Source organism: Vanellus vanellus (genome assembly GCF_965231255.1).
Source record: "Vanellus vanellus genome assembly, chromosome: 6".
Classification (NCBI taxonomy): Eukaryota; Metazoa; Chordata; class Aves; order Charadriiformes; family Charadriidae; genus Vanellus; species Vanellus vanellus.
In genome coordinates this window covers 25,466,823-25,490,072 of record NC_138911.1, presented here as the reverse complement: position 1 = coordinate 25,490,072, position 23,250 = coordinate 25,466,823, and the positions used below count along the sequence as shown (strand labels likewise).

The 23,250-nt window shown below is 38.6% G+C and overlaps 1 protein-coding gene across 1 annotated transcript in view; it reads right to left on the bottom strand.

Annotated features, from left to right (window-relative positions):
- Positions 1–856: 856 nt before the first annotated feature.
- TTC17 (tetratricopeptide repeat domain 17) overlaps positions 857–23,250 on the bottom strand; it is a 63,756-nt gene continuing 41,362 nt past the window's right edge. The window contains 9 exon segments of the mRNA XM_082485501.1: positions 857–1,940; positions 4,230–4,373; positions 6,623–6,742; positions 8,417–8,500; positions 8,978–9,137; positions 9,475–9,595; positions 12,065–12,230; positions 12,874–13,124; positions 13,710–13,880. Coding sequence (XP_082341627.1) covers positions 1,809–1,940; positions 4,230–4,373; positions 6,623–6,742; positions 8,417–8,500; positions 8,978–9,137; positions 9,475–9,595; positions 12,065–12,230; positions 12,874–13,124; positions 13,710–13,880 — 1,349 coding nt within the window. The 3' untranslated portion in view covers positions 857–1,808.

Genomic DNA, 23,250 nt, shown 5'->3' with positions numbered 1-23,250 from the left:
GGAAAAGCCTTTGCTCTAACTTTTTCCTAGCTCGAATGGAACTTTTTTTCCATTTACTTGTACCTGCCTTACTGGTCGCCCCTCTCACACCTCTATGTCAGAAATCTCTGTAATTCATTATCCCAGCCTGTGATCCCAGCGGTGGTTTATCAGATCTTCCACAAAGCGATCTAACTCTTTGAGTTTATACAGATACAGCTATGCCTGTCTCCAGTCAACAACATGCAGCCTTCAAGTAGCCTTGGGAAGGGAATAAAATTTGACATGCTGTTGGCTCTGTTGACAAAAAAATTAACATATTAATTCATTTTTAATAAAAAAAAAAAAACTAACAGTAGCACTTGCTCATACCTCTGTTGGGCTTTCTAGATGAACAAAAATTACCTGCAATAAAACAGAGGTAATATTTGCATTAGAACTGCTCATCTTCAAGTATATATAAAAATATTCAGGGATCCTTTTCTGAAGTAAAATGTTACAGTATTAAAAAAATTACATGACGTCATAGTTTTCCTCACTGCCATCACTGAAAAAGATTAAGCAAGTCCATAAACATTGTTAGTTCTTTAAAAAGAATCACTAAGCAGTATGTTTAGCACTAAAAGCTGGAGGGTAGGTTATATGACAGACAGCCGATTTAGTTAACTTTCCCTTATTTCCTTCTGCCATGGAAAAGGAGTCAGGCACAGACGTGCAGGGAATTTTCCATGGATACGCCGAAAATTATTGTCTAATCAGGAGTGTTAAAGGCTTTCCTGCCTCCCAGCTCTGTCTGCTCCTAAGGAAAGGCTGTAGCTCCCCAAGCCTAGACTCTCGCAAACGGCGCATGACACACACATTAGAGGAGAAGCTGTGATTTGTTCATAAACAACTTATTTTATTTCAAATATGTGCCCTTGTTGATTCAACAATGATGTCTGGAGAATCATGTCCTCCACCAACCAAAGAGAACTGATTTGGAAATCTTCCACCTGACTTATTTGCTGATGATACCTTGACATCGCCTCCCTCCTCCTCCTCGGCAGCTGAAAGTATGGCTCAGAGTGAGCATAAACTTGCACCTTATTCTGAAATGGCTAGAAATACAGTGAACAAAGAATTAGTAAATCAACCACTGAGGGAGGCAGAGGGCTATGTATATATAGACAAATATAAAAACATCTTATTGGGATTATTACCAATTATTTTTTCTGCAAGTAAGATTAAAAAACACTTTGACTTTAGTGTCTTGCTGTTCTCTCCTCCTCATTTCCTCCTCATTCCCCAAGAGAAATAAAGAATTCCAAAAATGCCCGATGTTCCTAATGTTTTTTATAAACATTTAAAATCTTGTCCCTCTCCTTCCAAAAAAGCAGGTAATGTGGTATGGAGTGAACAAGACTGGCCAAAGCATGAGTTTCACATGGATGAATTGCTGATTATCTCTTCTTACTATTTGGTATGGGTGTGTGCTTTGCATTTCCATTGACTTAGATTATAAGACATGAAGCAAGTTATTTTGGATGCTGACGCCAATCTGAGCATTAAGGAAAAACTAACAGTGCCTGGGTCCTGGTACAGGTGGTCATGGATTCATGGATGTTTCTTGGTTTAATATTTACACGGATGTTTTAAAATTATGGTCTGTGAAATATATTTTCCAAAGATGCTCCTATATTTGAGGAAAAAAAATAAAAGAACCCTTGATCCAAATCCCATCTCTTTTTAAAAGTCTTGTTAAAAATTTTGATTCATCAATTTATCTTAGCACACTTAAAAGCAGAATAGAGAATAATGACATTTTTTAAAAAAGAGAAAGATGCTGATCTCTAAGGAGACCGTCGCTCCTTTTTCATAAGTAAATGACACTGAATGGTGCGGATCCGATTCTTTGCTGGGGCAAACTCCGGCTGAAGTTTTAGTGTTGACTCATACCATTTCATCGCCTTTTCAAACTCTTCCTGTAAAGAAACAGAGAAGATTGCAGAGTCAGAGTCTAAAAACACTAAACACATTTTCTATGACTTTCCTGTCCCAAGTAGTTGAGTAGTATGGTATGCACAAAAGTAAAGGAACCAGTCCTTGTGCTTTAGGATTTTTTTTCCCCTCTCCCCAAATAACTCTGCTATCTTCTTGGGCTAATGACCCAATTCTGCATAATCCATGGAAGCAAATCAAATCACTGCTGAGCATTATTGACCAATGTTCTTGCATTTTCCTTTTAATAGTAGATCTTCGCATTCTCGCTGTAAAAGTAACTTTTGAAAACAGATTTCAGTCAGAATTTACATAGATGAAAGCTTTAAAATCTTGGACAATGTGAAAACATCAACTTTGCTGAAAAGCTAACATTTTTAGAAACAACTTGAAATTATTTTTAAAAGACTACTCAAAGTAAAGAAAGTAAAAACAAAACAATCCCAAAACTTAAAAAGCGTGCAGTATTTTAACTGATAAGCTGGACTCCAGAATGGTAGTAAGAAGCATTCATGCTGAAATAACATCTATTTTTATATAGCTGAAATCTAATTACCTACACCACCCCGCTTTTTTATTAACTAGGAAAGCATGCCAACATCCAATAGTGTATTAGATGAAAAACAAGAGGGGAAAAGATCCAAAACATTCTGGGGTTTTCAGTCACTTCCAATACTGTTTTTGATGTCTTAAGTTCCTTTTCTCAGTAACTTTATTTGTACAGTAGAGATAATATTAATTTCTAGCCACAATATAAACACTAACTAGATTAATGCGAGTTGTAAATTCTTGATTTTTTAAAAAAGTCTATTTTAATCAGTTTCAACAGAAGTTTCACAGAAAATGCCATATGAGTGTGCAGGAGCACTGAAAAACAGCAATGAAAACAAGAATCAGATTTTTCCATTTTTAGATGCAATCATTTACATTTTCTGTGATCTGATATTATTTTGATGTTCCTTTAGATTCTCACATCCATAGTTTCTACAGTATCCATCCAAAGTTCTCAGGCCTTAACACAGCCACCTGCTTCCCCTTTGTAAGGCAACTTACTGCAAAATTTTATACATAAAGGGATGTTGGTCTCTATAATGCTCTACTATTAATTAGCATGACATCCTCTACAACCCGCTGGTCAGTCAGTTCTCAAATACAGCAGGTTAAACATGACATAAATAAACTAACTTGTCTTTATGTTAGTATAATTTGATCCAGAAGATAAATTTTGTCCTGTTGCTATGGTCATTTCTTATAAAGAATACGGGGCTTCATCGACAAATCCCTCAGATCCAGGGAGAATGAAGTTATCCTTAGGCACTGTGCTAACTTTAAAAAGACACTGGCAACTCAAGCATCAAACTCCTACTTCATTTCTTTCAAACAATTGTCAGAAGTAATACCTTAACAGAACAAAGTCATGCCTTTCTTCAGTTTGTTTCCATTGTGTGTTTGACAGCGCTGTGCATTTCACCTCTACCCCGATAGTCATAATACATGATTACCTGCTCAACTTGCCCTCTGATCCCCTCAACCACAGGAGCAAAACATTAAGGACAAATCTACGACAAGTGATGAAAACTGGTAGGGATACATAGTAACATGTATAATTGAAAATAATTTTGACACAGACATATATATCAACTATATCTCAGTTTAACAGTGCCTCTTTCACCCTTCAAATATACAGGCGCTATTAAGGATGAAACAAACAAGAACCAATCCAGCATTAATAAGATAAAAGGAATGAACATTTTGTGTTCAGACTAAGCACTGAAAGCTAAATGGCAGATTAGAATATATAGACAGTATGAAGAAATTTGAGTTTAATCTGTAAGTTATTTTGGTGTTGATAATCCAGATACTGAAATTAAACTTCCCTTGTGTTTGTTCACCACAATTGTGAACTGGATTTTATTTATTATGCTAAGCTCAGCTCTTCAGGATAGAGAGCGAATTTATCATTAATCTTCCAGTATTTTAAAAATATCCTGTGTTTAGAGGGGTAGCCAACCCAAATTACCAATTGTTTGCTACTGTCTTAACAAAGCTTTGCAGACAGCATTCTGAAGCCAGCTTATAAAAACGTTTGCCTTCAAGTACTAAATAAGTAATAGGAGTAAAATGAGTAATTGAGTATTTTTTGAATGCCAAAACTCTTTCCTTGTTGATACTACCACAACTTCTTGCATGCTGCTCCTTCAAAATTATTTGTGAGAGTAAGATTTTTATATACTGTACCAAAGACAGACATAACTGGGTGACAGCACACTCACCATTGCTACGTAGACATTTGCCAGCGTGAAATGATTAACCACAAAGTGTGGCGCTATTTCCACTGCCATGGTAGCTACAATGATGGCATCATTCCAGAGTTTTGCATTGTGGAAGATGTTTGCTAGGCTTATTAGTGGTACATCCTGAAAGAGAAGAGCAAGTGACAAACAGTGAGGTCCTTTCCATTGAAACTGTCTCAGAATCAGCAAGACAAACAGAAGACTTCACTACCTGGCCACTCTCACTTGGTTACCACCCACTTCACTTATGATCTGGTGACTTTGAAAGTGATTAGCCAGACCAATTTTACTAGAAAAGGGCATTTGGACCAGAGTTAAAAACAAAAAAACCTCACATACACACATCTGCTCACAGCAGTGACAAACGCTACTATGGCACAGACAAACAACTCAAAAATTAACTCGCTTAAGCGTCCTAGTATGTACATTTATTTTTTAAGATGCTCTAGCACTAGTTTTCTCCCTGAAGATGAGATACATTCTCAGAGACAAGAGAAACTGTTTTGTTTGACCATGCTCCTTCAACTTTTGCATAAAAAGGGAAGCAATATGAACAAAAGGGGACAGCACGAAAGTGAAAAAAGGGTCTAACCATTAGTGCAAATGATGCACTGTGTTTTATCCTGCCTCTGCCACAGAATTCCTATATGACGTTGGATAACAGCTATAAATAAAATTTTCTCAGCTAGTCACTGATGGTATTTTTTTTATTTCCTGGATTTCCAGACTGTGACCTCGTCTGACTGACAAAAGTGTTGAGCCCTTGCAGCCATAACAGATTCTCCGGGAGCTGAGCTTTGCACCTTCAAAGGACGAAATACTGCTTAGTAACAAGTCTTAGGTGCCCTCAACAGGACAATAAAAAATTCTGGATGTATTTGATCCCTGCCTCCTTGACCTCCACAAGGCAAGGAGTACCTTTGGTGCGTAGGTCATTCATCTTTGCAAGGCAGACGTTACTGAAGTGAGAATTGCAAAAGAAGCCCACAGGAAAATTAATTACCTTTTATTTACATGAGAAAAGGCAAGAGAAAGTAGCCAGAGTGCATAAAACCAGAGAGGAGGATAAAACAAAGTACTAAATAGCTGTTAATTCAGTGCTAACTCTCTCTTGAGTTCAAGTTCCAGCTGTATCTTTACAAACAAGACGCACAGTTTTCTCCGTAGGCAGCTTCAGTATGGAGGACAAAAACAAGCCACAAATTCAGACAGCCAGTCCCAAGCAACATTTTATCACGTTTCTAGAAAACAGCACTACTACACCATAATCTTGCCAAATTGTAGTTTCCAATCCATACTCTGACCCTCACAAGTCACACAGTTAAGGGCTCCATTTCTGAGGAACCATTCCCAGTTGCACAGAAAGACAGACAAGAAATACATAAACAAGAACTTGTTGCGTTAGATCTTGGTTCCAACCTTGTTTTAAAAGGACAAGTGCAAAAAGACAGAATTATAGGGGACATAGATACATAGGACTGGCATTTCTGAGTTAAGGCATTTCTACTGTTAATGGCTAAATCCTCCTAGTAATATCCTAGAGAGTGTAAAATATTTTGTCTCTTGGTTTTCATAAAAGGATTAAGACCAAGATTCAAAAAGGAGTACACATTTTGCAGTGCTGCACAATTTGTTGCTCGGGTCCCATAGTGAAATCTGCAATGTTAAGTGAGGAGCCTATATTGCATTTATTAGTTTGCAAGGGGGATCTTGGAGTATAAGAATAGACATTACAATGCTCAGCATACCATGAGGCAAGGTGCAGGGTACAAAGCACTCTAATCAACTGAAATGCTAAACAGAAGATTATGTCCAAAGTACTGCCTTTTTTGGAGTAAAGCACAGAACTGCTGCACAAAGTTAGGCACTAGTGCCCGGCTGCCATTGACAGCCCAAACACTTAAGATCTAAACATTTATGTTATTCCTTTAGATAACACCTCCTCCCCTCTTTAAAAGCACAACCAGAAGATACACTCCAGTCTTTAAAAGCAGAACCAGAAAATATACTCCCCACACCTTAGGTTAGAAGACTTTTCCAAACAAAGGCTGAGAAGATTCAAAGTCCTACATAACAAGAGGAAGTTCAAGCCTGCATTGCCCAGAGACGTGTCAAACCCACTGAACTGCAGGAAAGTCCAGTGAATTTCTTTTGCAGCTGTTTTTTTTTTTTAATTATTATTGGTTTTTTGAAAAGAGACGGTCCGCACTAAGTGTGGTGAAAGTCTTGAGGTCTCACCACAACTAGCTAATATCTAATACACTATGGACACTATATACACACACAGTGTTGGCCTTAACGATAGTCTTTGAAAGCTCTACTGTGACAAGCAAAACATTATTTCATCTGAGTAGTGGGCACATGGTACACACCTTCATGTGATGGGGCGCATAGTGCAATGCTTGCCGTAAGCAGTCAATTGCCTTCTTTCCTTGGCCTTTTACCCTCCAGTAAAGGGCTGCCATGCTAGAGAGGACCCATGAAGTCTGATTCTGGCAAAAGAAGAACACAAAAACCAGTCATCTGAACACCTATAGTGAACAGTTTTCCTGTCTTTCACTCTTCCAATTTATTTGATATATTGACGTAGAGGGTGTTACACTTAAAAATAGCATTGAACTATTTCAAAGCAGCAAAACATTTCTTATCCAACAGCATACATGCAATAGCCAGGTAAATGAGATTGCCAAATGAAACGCAAATTCCAACGCAACATCATTTTCTTAAGAAAGGCATAGCAGCTAAATAGCTTTAAACAGCAACAACAGTTTCAGCAGCCACAACAGCTTCTAACAAGCTATCTGATGCTGAGCATCTAGATGTGTATACACATTACCAAACATAAAGCAAAAAAATTTAGCTAAGTCAGCTGATTGGACTTATAGGCTCTCTGTAGTCAGTGGAAAGAGAAAGGATGCACTGGGATGCAGCTCCGAGCAGAAGCCTGACAAGCCTAGCTGATTAAGTTTGGTGCCTCTAGCTGGCTGACTCCCACATCACGTGTTCGAAAGGAAAACACTATGTGCTTGAATTCTGTGGACTCAGATACAGTAAATGAATGTTTATGTTCACATATGCAATTAGATAAGTAGCCATCTTGATTTGTTTGATTAGCTCTTGTGAACACTGAATGAGACTGGTAGAAGAACTGCATTTTATTTTCAACACAGCTAGCCTTACTGAGAATTCTGTTTCTGGTCTCAGCGCTAAGTTTTCAGCTTATTTCGATAAAGCTTGCTGGGTGCAGGGGGAATTGTAGCATGTAAGAGAAAAAGTTAGTATACCTCTAAAGTGAAAAGAAACAAAGCCTTGTAACATGAGCACACGAGTAATATCTTTACCTTCTGCAAATGACAAAGCTATATTGGCTTTAGTTTCAAAGCATGGTAAGTCCCTCAGATGGCTTTTGGTACAACAGGCTAGGGGTACCTAGGGGCCAAGCCCTAGTAGCTTGGGACACCCTCCCCACTAGCTGTAAACATGTAACAACAATCCCTGCATACTTACGTACCTTGTAAATCCTGGGAAAATTATGTCCCTAATCATCTCCTCCTAAGGACCTCAGCTGAGGTCCTTAGTAGCCTTAATCTAGCTAGGAAGCTTGGCTTTCTCTGGGAAGAACAGGAAGCGCAGCCTTGCACATAATGCCATACCTCTGCCTGAACTCATCTGACACTTCAGCCCAACACTGCACAAGGTAAAAGGCAGTAGGCAGAGAAGAGAGGAGGCCCCTGCCTGTCAGCTGTCTGACCACTGTATGCCAGGAGAGAAACCAGAGAGCTGAGCCATGGCTTAACTCAACTTTCCATAAGCTCCAAGTCAACGTAGCACAAAAAGAAAGTGGAGGGCTGAGAACTGTTGAAATAGTTTAATATGTATCAACACCCAGCAATACTGCTCACTACAGGGCTGGAAACATTGGAAAATTTGACAAGCTTAAGTTTTAGGAGAGACATATGCAAGGCACTTGACAGTGTAAGCACAGGATATAGCTCAACAAAACACCTGTGAGGGCATTACTGATGCTGAATAGACACAAATCCTTAGTCCACTTACTAATACGTTCCTTGACTGGGATTTCATACACACGGTTTGAGATTGGATTGACCACTCCATCAATCATGAGCAGTAAGCCTAGACTTCTCTTTTTTCTCATTTACACATACCTTTTCCAAAGCTTTGGCTATTCGAGTACCAACTTGTTCTAATGACTGTGGTGAGTACTGGTCTTTGCCAAGATTCTGTAGCACCTGTGGAAGAGGAAGAAAAACTGCTTAGATACTGGAACCTGGTAAGAGATGTCCCTCACTTGCTGGTTGCTTTTTTTGCCAGCCTTTTACAAATGCTGTAACCTGTTCCAACCTAAACATCACTGTCTATCTTGAGTCAATCCTATTTGTATCATCACACGCTGTTATAACTACGTGGCACTAAGAATGCTAGAAGTTTATGTATGTTCAGTTGGACTTTTCTTTCACTAATTCATCCATCAAGAGCCATAAATAGAAACACACTAACAGTGTTTTAGGATTTCCCTCAGGCCAGATCATAGATAGCTAGGAAAACATTCTGGTAAAATATTGCTTTAGGCTTGCATTGTTCTTACAGTTTTATCCCGGCACTCACTCTCTAAAGGTCACTTCTAGAGAAAGGGCACTGAGCTAAACGTGCCTTGAATCTGCCATGGTACGGCCATTTTTATGCGACAGCCTTCAACTCTGGCATACCTCTTTCAGTTGACTTTCTCCAGTGTAATGCAAGCTGGCCCGACTAGAGACACCTTGCAGATGGTCCAAAGTATGCATACTGGCTGGTAGATTTGGGTTACAAAGGGGCTCCATGGCTGGTTCTTGCAGCTGCGTGGCAAAATCAATGTGTTCTGTAATGCTACAAAGGTCATAAAACAAGTTGAATCAGTCATGAGAAGAAAACAGAAGAGTCATTACAGAGTTCTCAAGTAAGCGTTAATTGCCCAGAACCTGGCATAAACTCATTCGAGTAGCTCAAGGAGCAAAAGAAACCAGATCTTCTGTCGGCACTTGCACTTTTCTTTGCAAGTCTTTTGATGAAATACCACATAATGTTTTCAAACTTCTTGGAAATCCTGGCAGTTCCTTCTTACTTTAAAGAATATTAAAAACTTCAGTTTATGCACACTGAAGGCCATGTAACTGTTTTGCTTTGCAAGAGTAACTTATTTAAGGTTCATACACAAGATACTTACTCAATGTTTTTAGCAGAAACAGCAAGCCACGTGCTGGCTACAGTTGTAAGCTCTACCCTCCGGAGTTTCAGGCATTCATCAGGACTTGGCCAGCCAAGGCTACGATAGTCATGCCTTTTCCCTTGAGAAAGGAGAAAAAAAAAAAAAAATAGAAGAAACTGTCTGGAAGCAGAAGGACACTCTACTTCAGTACAATGACTTAAAAAATACTTTATACCTGTGGATATATTTCCTATGTTAAAACAGTCACGGTCCTGCAGCCAGATTTCTTTAAGAACATTCCTGAACCTAAGTGGACTGAATGGAACTTGTGGGATCCAAAGACAGAACTGGATCCTATGCAAGACAGATTAGGAGGTGGAGTTTTAAAACCTGTTTCATTACACTTTTTCAATAGCTACAGATTAAGAACAATCACCACTCTTGTTTACAGGTAATGACTCTACTTAAATGTCTTTAGAGAAAGTTCATAAGTGAGTCATCACTTATGTTCTACAGCTACAGTAAAAACTCAAACATTGACTGCTCCATCTTCTGACAATCCCAGGTGAAAAATACTGCCGTTTCTTTTCAATGAATATTGTTTAAGACAGACAGTAGCTTTTACTGCATTCTTACACTCAAGATGGCAACATTTCTGAAAGTATTGAGCAATTACACTTCAGACCTCCCATTTTGCAGAGAAGTTAACTGAGGTAGGGAAAGGTTAAATGACTACTTGCTTTATGTTAACAAATAGATCACTGGGAGAAACAAGAACCTGATCTTCATATTTGAACCAAAGCCTGACTGAAATCTTTTCCTTACATTTGGTGGATACTGTACCAAGTCCTAGGAATCCAGCTTGTTTTAACTGTTAGGAAATATTTTCCTCTCATATCAGAAACATCTGAACTGTTTGGAACATAAGAAAAATTCATTGTAGCCATAAATTTACACAGTGGGAAGCCAAGTTTAACAACGTGCCAGTCTATTGCACCAGCTACGTAGGCAGTATTTCAGTATTTATTTTTAGTTGCCTGAAATTTTGCCCATTTGGATGCAAATCCTATTTCCCATCCAAGGTATAGTAAACCGCTTCACCGTAGTTTTGCAAAAGAATGATGAAGCCTGTAATACCATGTCTTTTGTAAAGTATTCTGATCAAAGGAAAATTAACTTCAAGAAACACTGAGAAACTTCAGAAGGGAATGATCAGTTCTCATCACCACCACTGTGAATTTTCTGATTGTGAGTTCTTCTTTGGATGAATGGCAAAAGATAGTGAGAGCTATGGAAATGCTACACAGAGACAGTTCAGTAGTCTGAGATGTAGTCAAACACAGGACAGCTACCATCATTCCCTGTTCTACCAGGAACTCCCCAGGTGACCTCCAATATGTTACTTAAACTTTTGATGATTTAATTCTTGCAAAGAGGATGTCAGCAGACCCTGCCTCACAGGAGCATGAGGAGAATAACTACAACTGAGGGATGCTATGTAATAAAGCCACAAAAGAAGCTCAGGGGGAGAGACAATACATTGAGGAAACGACAGATGTGTGCTCACAAATGAGTCTGTTTTCATGTAATCCCTCCCCCAATTTAAATATTTAAATCAATAACTTACATTTGTCAGCTGCTAAAAAATGAGCTTGTTAAAGATTTAATATAAAAGCCTTCAAAATGTGAAATCACTTTCCAGGTCATCAAATTGTCAAGGACTACAATGTAATGGAGAACACATCTTTGCTTACACATCAGCCCTACGACATTAAGATTTTAGCTCCACTAAAATCAAAGTAAGACAAAAAGTATGGGGGCCAGTTACTTTGGTTCTCTTCTTTGGTGTCATTAGCTTCCAGAAGCTCTAAATATCATCCCAAGCAACCAAGTGGTGATGATTTCTGTCCACCTGAATGCAACAGCAGAACTAGCTTGTACCATATTAATAGACCACTCTCCAATTCCTGTTACCCAACTAGCAAAAACCCCACCTCTCTCTCCAAATCTCCTCATCTATGTTGGTGCAAAACTCTACTCTTCTGTAGCTCCAGACTTCTGGAAGACAGAGACAGTCTCTAAGTTTTCTCTTATAATATCACCAAACCAATTACAGCAGGACACTTAGATTTTTTTTTTTTTTAAATTATTGTAGTTTTATTAGACCAAGCTTTCTGCTTTTTGTTGAGTTGTGTGTCTTATGTTTAGTCAGTAATTAATTTAAGCTCTCATCCTGCGTTTGTCCCTGAATGGGTGTCTCTCATCTGATAAACTAACTTCTCTGCCCATTCAGTTTTAAAGAAAAAGATCATTAAAACCCCCTCTCTCTTTTACTACTTCTACTCACAATATCTGCCTCTTTCATCCTCCACTCTTACCACCTCAGTCCCAGAAGTTCTGGGAATTAACTAGAGAGTTTTCATTCAGCAGATAAAGTTAAGCTGCAGTTCATGAAGAAGGTGCAGAGGGAAGAGATTTCTGATTTTTCCATGTACTCATCTAGAAGGCATATTTCACTAAGTAGTCTTTGTGACGCATATTTATGGTAATATACCAGTGTAATATAAAAGCTGCAAATGCCTTGCTTTCTCTAGGAGCAGCAGGTTACCTATTGGTCCAGGAGAAGGTATCTTTGGTCCACTGATCTCCAGGGCAGTTTGGTAAAAGTTTTCATTTTCTCCATTAGTCCCTTCTTCCCCATTTCTCCCAACTGGCTCCTGGAGATCCAAGCTTTCAGCTTTTGGTTTCTTTAAACGTTTGACTTGAAAAGTGATCTAGCAAAAGAACAGTATTAGCAAGGTTAACAGTACAAAAAACCAGTGAACATTACCAGCTCCAATACACTACTGGTTTTAGCCCAAAGATTAAATTTCAGAGATGTTACAGATGACAGCTTTCTCTCTCTCCCTCCCCACCATCTCGACCCATTCTCTAAGCCTGCTCACTTTCAATGCATCACACCATGCAAAGAAGGTACACAACTTCAACCTCCAACATAGGAGAAAACCAATTTAACTGCTGGAGAACTGAAAGGCATTTTTCATGATATATTTTGTTTGTAACATGATGACAATAGATATTTCATTTTCATGCCGACCGGAACTTTTGGTTAGAAACTTTTCTCCTTTGTAACTGTGAGCAAAAGGCTTGAAGCACCCAGCATCATTCAACACCTAAGCTCTTGCTGCTGATAATCAAGGCTTATGATGCTGGTTTTAGTGATGCAGAGGCCTTTCCTTTAGAAGATGGATTGAAACTACTTGTTCATTTCACACAAGCCATGAACCAGCTCTTTTTATGTCCATAGGGGAAGTTCCTGTATATATTCTAGTGTTAAACCCCCCAAACTGTCCTCATCTTTCCCTCCTCCACAATAGTAAGTTGGTACAAGACTTAAGTAAACTCATCCAAACTTACCCATTCAGCTTCATCATCATCACCACAGTCCCCAAAACAGGAGCTAGCTAGTCCATCCTGAGATCCCTTCTTTAGGACCCGGATTCCCTGCAAGTCCATCCGACGACCTTTTACCTCCAGTGCCCCTTCAAAAGCTTCCTGAGGCCAAGAGTTTTCAAACTCATCCACCAAAGCCAGCATCTCTTCAGACATCTGATCATCTTCTAAACCCTCCATTCCTTCTGAACCGTTGCTTTCTGCGGTGACCGTGTCTAAGAGGTCAAGAGAGAACCAAATATCACCGACTACTCACTGCATGCTGCAAATGGAGAGAGGGACTGGAAAATGCAGACTTTCCCACTGCAAATAAGCATCAACTGTTGTTTCAAAAATCAACACCTCTAGACCACTTTCATCAGTTTCCTTTCCAAACCAGAATTCTGTCTGTTTGAGGGAGTAAACAGCTGGTGTCTTTTCTCTCCATACATGAATTAAACATTGAATAAAGCTCTCTGTACCTTAACCATAGACACTTTTTTCTTCCCTTCTGTCTGGCACAGCTGCTACAAAATTCACTGAGGTACAACCAACAAGTGTTTGTAGACTCTTGCAAGAAACTACATCCTTTAGCTTGAAAAATGTCTAAACCTCCATCTCATTTTTTTATTGAATGCATTTTGAGGTTATGCTTGGAGCAGAAGAACAGTGAACAGAATGAAATCAGTTTTAAGGGTTACTTGTCACTTTACAGATAGAGCGGGGGGGAAATGCGGCTTCTTGGAGGAAGAAAGACAGCTCTTCTGGAAAAATCTAGAACTGATTCATTTGCCAGCATTGATTTTGTAAGGTTGACTTACTTTCCAGTCTCAAGAATGAGGGATCCCTTGCTGAACTCTGAGTAAGGACTTCTGGATCTTCTGTACCTCCCTCAGAGCGTCCTTCTGCCACTGTTGTAACTGACTCATGGTGGTCATCAAAGTATTTCTCCTTGTCGTGACTGCCATCTGGATTTTTCTCGTGACAGTGGCCTGAAAGAGAGAAATTTACTGATACACTGTGTAAGACTGCTCCTCCCGGATACAAGTGCAGACGCTGTACTGCGGAAGCTACAGTCTTCTAGCTTTCTACATACGGATTAACAGAATAATTCCACAAAGTATTAAAGACTTAATTCAGTGATTAAAAAGCTGATCTGCCTCTTGACAAGGTAGATCATTTAAAACAGTTAGAGGAAACTATGTTATCAGGCATACACTGTGAATTACTAATGAAAGAAAAATCAGTTATCTTTTGAGGGAAGGTTGCATAGTACGTAGGAAATTACTGTCTGCTGGTAGCCACTCCAACGAGCATTGCCAAGACATATTTTTAGTGACAATGCACCACACACGGGGGTTGCCTGCCATATGAAATTCACTTAGGCACCATAATGCTCACCGTGCTTACATGCAAGAGAAAAAGGGCCAAGGCAGACTGATACGGGACTGCCAGGCTCTGACCTTGCCAGCAACAGACAGTATGTAGGTAAGACTAGCTCATTAAATAGGCAGACAAAAGCTACAAGTATTAATCTCAGTCAAAAATCAGAAATTTATTCAGCTGAAAATTTAACATCCATAATTCTGTGGTCAGGTTACAGGCTCACATTCCACTAAAGGCAAAGATCTAGGAATAACACTGGAAAAATCCAAATGTAGAGCCAGTAATGAGCAGATTAAAAAAAAAAAAAAGTGCAAACTTGCAACACTAGCCTTTGAGCATCCTTCAGTGAGACACTGTTAAGCTTTCAAAGCTTAAAGCGCAGCCACCTACAACTTTGTTGCAATATTTTTGATTTCAAATACATTTTAACTAAAGAGCTCAGATTTTCTAACAATAATTACTTGCCAGTCTCCCAGGGCTAGAGGTGTTTAGGGAGCTGCTCCCCCCGGGCCAACTCCCAGAGCCGCACAGGTAGAGAGAGGATTCTCCACAGGCACAAGAGGCTGGGAGCTGCCCCGAGCCCCACTGCACCACTACGGGGCCCAGACACGGACCGGGGCACCTGCCTCTCATCACGCGGGAAGCCTGTCACCACGCAGAAAAACATATTCTGTGTACAAGGCTGCTGCTCTCAAACCCCTCCTTCCTTTACTTCAATCACTCGTGAATGAAAACAGCATGCCTATACAAATGAATTAAGCAGCACATAGCCAATCAAATAAAGCTTAAATTTAATGCAAGATTCTCAAGCATCTTCCCTATTCTGCCCTCATGAATGTGAACTGTATTGCTCTGTGCATATGGAAAGCATTATTTTTTTCAAGCAGCAGCATAAAATATGAAGAATGTGAATAAGGTAGATCAGCAACTTCTTTCTTCTCCATGCAATGATCCTGCGCTACAAAAGAGTATTTTTAGGTCTCACTTTTTTCAGGCCAGGAGGAGAAGACAGTTGTAACTTTTGTGTAAGGGTAACCTGCTCCACCACTTTTCAGCAGAGTGAAACTATAGCTTTTTGCTGTAGCTCTCAACTTTTGCATCTGTGAACACTCAGGTGGCATCTTTGGAGAAGAAACAGACCAGCATTGTGTGTGTGTGTGTGTGTGTGTGTTATCAAAATCAAACAAATAAAACCATATTCATAAACCCTCTGGGAAAACTATTTCTTGCCCTACCTTTTCTGCTGTATATAAAAGAAGTCAAACAATGTTGTTTCATGTGTAAATACATAAACTAGAAGCAGTTAACTTCATAAACTCTTCTAACACCTGCCATACAGTTATACCCTGCCTTTCCTACTCAATCAGTCATTGACTCTTTCTTTAATCCCCTCCCCATCGCCCCCATGCTGTCAATAAAAAAAAATAATTAGCTTCATTAAAAAAAAACCCACCACTTCAATATATGGAGATCCTCATGTTAAATTTATGAGAAATGGTGTGCACAGAACCCTAAAGCTGAAACTAGTCCCCCTGCCTGACATCAAATCAGCCTGATTTTGATGCAAATCAGGTGCTTCTCAGTAATGTGATGACCACAATTCCCTTTGCTGAAGGTCAACTCATCATTGGTATAAGGGAAAAAAGCAAAGGGTCTGAAAATCAGATGTCTGTTTTTAATTGAAATAAAAATGCCAAAAAGAGGGAAAAAAAAAAAGTGGAAATAGCAAGCAGAAGAAAAAAAACCACCATGAAGTCACTTAAAATTCTACTTAAGACCAACTCCGTTAATATTAATCTACAAACACTGACAGCTAAAAACAGACTAGATGAGAGTACTGGCTTTCTTGGGATCTGAGAACTGCTATATATAGAAACCTGAGAGGCCTAATTTTTTCAAATTGCTGCTTTCAGTTGTCTGATGTCACAGGAGGAAAAAACTACTGGTTGGCAAACCAATGGAAGTTCAAGACCTCGGATGAGCGTACCATGAAGCTGGTGGTACTGAAACACTGCAAGTCACAACCTGTATACAGCTTGTATCAGCCGGATGCCTGAAGACCAATGGGGAAGACCTCCAGGTAGGAGTGTGAGACCAGCAAAGGAACAACGTAGCTCCAAACTCCAGGCACATTCACAGAACATTAGGTGTATCGTTGCAATACTTACAACACCTTAGCTGTGTGAAGGACAACAGTGACTGTCACCCTACAACTGCTCAGCTATGTATCATTTATTAACATTTCACATACATTCTGGTTGTCTAAATAAAGGAAAAATAAAAAAAATAAAAGGAAAGTGGATCAGAGTCTGTCCTACCTTGTGGATTATGAGACCTGGCTACTATGTTCCAGGCAGTGAAACAAAAATGCTATAGAGATGACACAAAACAAGTGTCTGGGCCTTTATTTAAGCGGTGGAAATAATAAAAATAAATAGTCTGATTGTGCCAGGTTCATGTAGAATTTTGGAGTAAAAAAAGAGAACAGGTCCTAAATTATAAAGCAAATCCATTGGATAGAAAAAGCAAATACAAACTCTAAACTGAATCACAGAGACCTTGGACATTAATATATAATACTGTGTTATGCTTTTAAAGGTCTCTTTCTCATATTATTCTAGTTTGTAATTTTTTGGGGCCAATGTGAATGCATTTATACAGCACTAGTGCAACAGACATTTTAAATATGGAAAAGATCTGCTACATCATAATTCCCATCTCCTTGATTTTCAGGACCCCTCTTGAATGCCCACCGAAACTGTGATACCTACTACAGTTGGTAGGGCTGAAAAAAAAAAAAACAAAACAACCCACAAACAAAAAGTGAGTTTTTTTTTTTGTTTGTTGAAGAGCAAACTTCTGTCAGTTTAGGTGACTCCGGACCCTCAGACTGAAAGCCACTTACCAGAAGAGCAAGGAAAGAAATGTGAAAAGTATGGAAAAGAGGAAAGAAAAACAATGTCCCCATTGTATCACATGGAAGTGCTGCACCTTGAAAGTCTTGAAAGTAATCAAACTGCCACTAAAGAGGACAAATTGTTTTAAAAATCTAAATTAACTGCCATGGTAGCTGTCTGTGTCTTGTGGTATGTCTGGCAGAGAACAAGGCTTCACTAAATATTTTCACTGTCTGATTCCTATATACCAACTTAAGATGATTTGGTGTCATCAACAGCATTAGAAATAAAAAGTAAAATTATCTCCGAGTGTCTTTGGTAAGCACAGAGTTTTTACTTTGTTTGACTGTCAGTGTAGAGCTTGCAAAACATGGTATTCCTAAACTCCACCATCTATGTTCCAACAGACTAGGCTTAAAAAAAATTATTTGCTCCTAACTTCATTTGATGAGACGAACTCACTTCCTTAAATTTCTGGAACATATTCAGAAGTTATGATGGCAAAATAATGTTTTAAAACTAAAAGTCAAGTAATTTAAAATTTTAGGTACCGATTTTTTCCTACCTCTTGGAATAAGCAGAGTTGGATTATCTCTTGAATGATTACAAGAGTCAAGTGACTATCGCTGTAGTCAGCGACTTGCATTAGGTTATGCAAAATTCAAGTTGTCTGGAGATAAGTGTCACTTAAATGATGTACCTCTTTATGGTTAAACATTGCAAAGAGAGAACTATACTTAATACAGATGTAAGTCACCCTAATACCCGAGTTGTCAGAGTACAGAACAAACTGAAACCAAGCTGCTAACAGGAGTTACTAACTCCATACTTGTTTTTTGATGCATACTCAAAACTAGTATTCCTCACAGTGAAATTTAGTAAAGATAGTTCTCTTTTAGAGCAGCAATGACATACCACTGAGCTTAGTGGAAACAGGTTTTAATCCCTGCATGCAGATTTATAGTCTCATCTACAGACATTTCAGGAGCAGTGCATCAATAGGCAGCCTTCTCTTTACTTTTGCTAGTCACTGCTTACACCCATGCAGGGAGACAAGTCAAAAAAAAGTAGTATATTACCACTTTAAACATGAAAACGTGTCACAATTAGGGGTGCTCACTGCTTAGGTGACATTGCGTATTTAGAAGTAGACTAAAGTATATCCATTATAGAAATGAAACTGAAAACCAGCATATTGCCATCCATCACTTTTATAGAACAAGTCCTGTTCAGTGCTTCGAATCACAGGCAATACAATTTACCAGAGTTTACAAAAATAATCTGGAACGAATGAACTCACCTACCAGAGTACATCTAAAACTACTGGGATCTCAGTCACCAAACTTTCGCCCAAACCAGCACCTGAAGAACTGTCTTACTTTTTGCACCATGGTGGCCTCACTGCAATACGACATTAACGAGCCAGGGTAGTGTTATGGGGAAGCGCTGTTTGAGAGACCATCCGTCTGACAACATATAAAACACGAGCTTTGACTTTCACGGCAATGTTAACACTGATGATTAACACACTGCATACTCAAATTACCTTTAAGTTTCAAGGTGAACATGATAATTTCCTAAAGATCTTGTGAGCTAGTAACAGCAACCATGTTATTCCAATCACATGTGAACAGATATTTGATTGCAAAACATTTAAGAGAAAAAAATCCATGCCAGTTATTTTGAAATGAGTTTTAAAAGCAATAGGATGAGCAGTAACTAGAGAAGAGACCTACCTTTAGCAGCTATTGCTGTTCTGCTCACCTTAATTATAAATTAACATGGTTCTATTAAGATTTTGCTCTAAAATTCATGCATTCATTTTTCTTACCATTTTAATGAAAAAAAAAACCCACATATTTACACTGCAAAATAAATTCCATGATTGAGCTCTGAAAGCAGAAACTACAAACCACTTATGACTAAACAGGAGTGTCATTAAAAACACTACAGAAAGGTCATGAACCATAATTGCTGAACTGCAAAATAGCACTGTGATCCAGAAGCAATACCAAAGAAAATTTGGTGCTTTCCACACACACAAGCTTAAAAAAAAAAAACAACAAAACAAAAGCCTCCCAAAAACCCAACCAAACAAACCCACCAAAACCCCAAAGACTTTTCAGTTTATTTTTAGTGATAAATGATCAACAAAGTGACAAATGGAGCAGGGAAGTAAAGGGAGAAGAAAAGTAGAAGTTCTTAATTACAATTACCTGGCTATGCAATACTGACCTGTGAATGTTTGATAGGTTTATATTTAACTGAAGGAAAACACACAAGTCCTACTACATATTCACTGTGCACTACAGGACCAGGGAAAGTACAAAGCAGACGGGCAACCTACACCTGCAGAGGCACAAAATTGTTCAAAGCCTTGTTGCAGACCCGAAAACAGCCCATCCAGCAGTCAAGTCTTGCTCTCTCTGAAGCCGACAGCATCACTGCTTGCTTCAACAAGGCATGACTATGCCCTGACACAGTAATGCAAGCGTACCTCCAGTACCTTTAACAGTTGTAACATCCTGGATAAATCACCAAAACCAGTATATCTACTACCCACATATCATCACAGCTACTACTGAGTGTAGCGTCCAAAATTCAGACCAAGCTTCTGGTGTGTTTTCTCCTCACAGAGAACACTGTTCATTTTTAGCTTTTTCGTTTAATATAAACCCTCCTTTGAAAAAGTGGAAGTTACAGGACAAAAATAAACATGTTCAAAGGACTGGACATACTGCTAACTGAAAAATAAAAGCTGAGTATAGAGAACAAATAATGAAAGGCAATATGAAGTATTTTAAAAGTTGATTTTAATGAATTCCTACCTCTTCTCTAAATTCCTCCCTTAGATAAGTGGTCAGTGGCCCTTCTTCAAAGATGATGACGGGCATACTCAAAATTGAATGGTCAGAGGAACATGCTACATAATAAGCATTGGTTTGATGCATAATAAACAACAGGATGACTTATGTGGTCAAAATTTGCACTCAAGCACACAAAATGAAGCATACAAAAGTTCTTTTTTTTTTTATGATTTATTCCAACAAGAGGTTTTCAATTAAGAGGATTATATAGTAAAACTGTTCTCGCTTGTAGGGAAACAGTTTTTAAATCTGATTTGTAGCCAAAAGATGCCCCTAAATTGGCTTAGCTATAGATTTAAAGATTATCTACTTGTCTCATTACAACAGTTCTGATGAAACCTTTCAACATGCAACAAATGCCAACAATACATAACCAGATTTCTTGTTCGTATTGAGAGAAATATCTCACCATTGCATAACCAACCAGTCCCTGATGAACAGACACACAAATTCTCCTTATGAAATATAAAGAAGTGATAAATAAAACCTGGAAAAAAATTAAAGAGGAAGAAAAACCTATTTAAATTAGAACACAATACAGTTTAATAAGGGACATGCATGCAAAACATCTTGAAGAACTCAGTAGGCTACTTTATAACGGAGTAAAAACATCAACCCTTCCCCTAGCCCCCAAACACTTCTTCCATTGTTAAAAACAGGGAGGGGACTACCTAAAGCCTTCACTCTCCTACTTCCTCAGCCATTAAAATAGGAGCTGTTTTTTTTTTTTTTTTTTAATGACACATCTAGAAGCAGTAACTTGCTCTATGATGCCTGCGAATAGAGCCCAAAACATAGAAGCATCTGAACATCTAAATTTAAACTGTCCAGTCTTGTCAGTGGATAAAAAAAAAAAGACTAGAAAGTTTCTCCTTCAGGTGACGCTGATCCTACATATAGAGTATGAAGGTAAGTAGTGCTGCATTTTAAATGTCAGTCTGTGCCTCAAGAATGGCTTTTTTTTGTTTTGTTTTGAGGAAAGAGGGAAAGCAAGCAAGAGAAACAAGCATACATAAGTTCTGAAGACAAAGGCTTGTCCTCAGTGACTTCTATACGCCAGATTTTTTTTTTGTTGTTGTCAGATAACAAAATATTTAGTTATTAATTCCTTAACAATAAACACTCAGCCACATTAGATCACTGTATAATGTATGTGATGAATATCAAATGACTAATATTTAGTTCCCTGCACACAACACACTTCTGAAATCTGTTTCTGATTGAACCACAGAAATTCTTAGTTTATGGATCACTAGCATAAGGAAAGGCAACACTGGCCTGCATTTGTTTTGGTCTCTATCTAATCTTTCCTCCATCAAAAGCCACATAACTCTTCTTACGCTAAACTTTAAATATTATGTTAGATCCTATGGTAGCTATGAACTCAAGTTTAAAAGGGAGTACAAGATTAACCCACTCATGAGAAATAGCATCAAGTAGTTGAACTCTACAACAGTTAACTAACCCCAGTATGAGTTACTGCTAGCTCTCCACTTCTCTCAGCATACGGGGTTGACATTATAAAGCCAAGTTATCACCTTAGGTGTCTTCTGACTACCACTTTGTTTGTAAGGTTTGGAATTTAAACAGTATTCCACAGAGTCCTGATTTCACGTTTTAAAAGAAAATATTTTTGATAGGCTTCACTAGGTTACACTGCTCAACAAGAGCAGATCAATAGTCAGACTTGATCCATGACAATTTATAGATTTGTTTGGGATAGATATCCACGCCATCTTCCTCCTAACTGGAGATCAAAGCAGAGACACTGACACACTCAAACAGCAAAACAATGTGTTAACTTGGCAGGTAGGTATGCCCCTTACTAATCTAAGACAGCTTTTAAGCGCTTAGCAGTCTGTCTGACAGGCAATGTTTTACACAATTTCATGAAGAAACAGAGTTGTTGCTGTAAATAACATTAAAAATAAAAAATAATCAATCCTGATTTTGAGGGAGCAATGAAAAAGAATTGGATTAGCCTTTTCTTTAGTCCAGGTAAGGAATACCTGCAGAAGGTTAAGTTTGACAAGAACACTGCCAACCACCCTAGTTTAGGATTCAACGGGAAAATACTCTCCTCACACTGCCAAAGTAGTATAAAGCTACAGAACAGTGGCTGAAAAAAGACTAGGAATTTTTGGAAGAATGTCCTTTCTCCCCAAAACTGCTGCATTCAAGAAGCATCAACCTCTTCCTCTAGGAAAACTTCGAATTGTTCTAGTTTCAGTTGCTAGTAGCCAGAACAGATGATAGATTTAAAGCTTTGAGGACAGTCAGAGCACAACACAAACTCACATGAACCAGGCAACCAACCTTAAAAGGAAAAAACAAATCAATAAAGTAGACAGATCAAGGGTAGTTAAGTGCCTGGCACTCCATGGCTCAGCATGCAGTGCTCATTTTAATCTGAGCACATGGCATTGCATGCTGCTTTGAGACAATATCAACATGACTCATTACAGGCTGAGGCTACACATCACCACTTTACAAGTTCTCAGATTTAAGCCAAGTTAATACAGCCTTCAAGGTCTTGGCAAGTTGTTAATGACACTAAACTACGCATTGTCAGTTCTCCCATACATGGGGATGACATGTTCTTTCTCTTCCAAACACGCTTTAACCAACTCACTAGTTCAATCTGTACAGCTTTACTATGAAGTTGTGCAACTACATCTTCCTGGAGATGTAGCTGAGGAATTACTATTCCTCCTAAAAAGGCTGTTGAACATATGCAGCTGTTGGACCTTTTTAAAAAAGTCCAGCTCTAGGCAGTGCACACTATTCAAGTTCAATAAGAATTTTTAGCAGCTACGTGCAAGAAACCACCACTGGCAAAAGCAGCTTCCTAAAATGAGATGAAGACACAGCCAGTAGTAAATGTCTCATTTTGTCTACACACCTATCACAAAAAAGCACCAAACCCACTGCAGTTTTATGTCCGATAACTAAAGGTATCAGGTTTTGAAAAACCCAGTTGGAAAAAGAACCTTTGCCCTTCCATTCTAACCCCTGATGATCCTCCTACTACGTAAGCACGTAACTTATGCTGAAGTAACTGAAGGATCCAGACAACATATCATGAAGAATCGTTTGCACTATAAAGGCAGATAAAAATAGGAAATGTCATATTGTATTTAGTTTAATACTTAATATATTAATAGCTTTGCACCAGTAAACTCTTACTGAACTCTCCTACAATTCTAAACTCC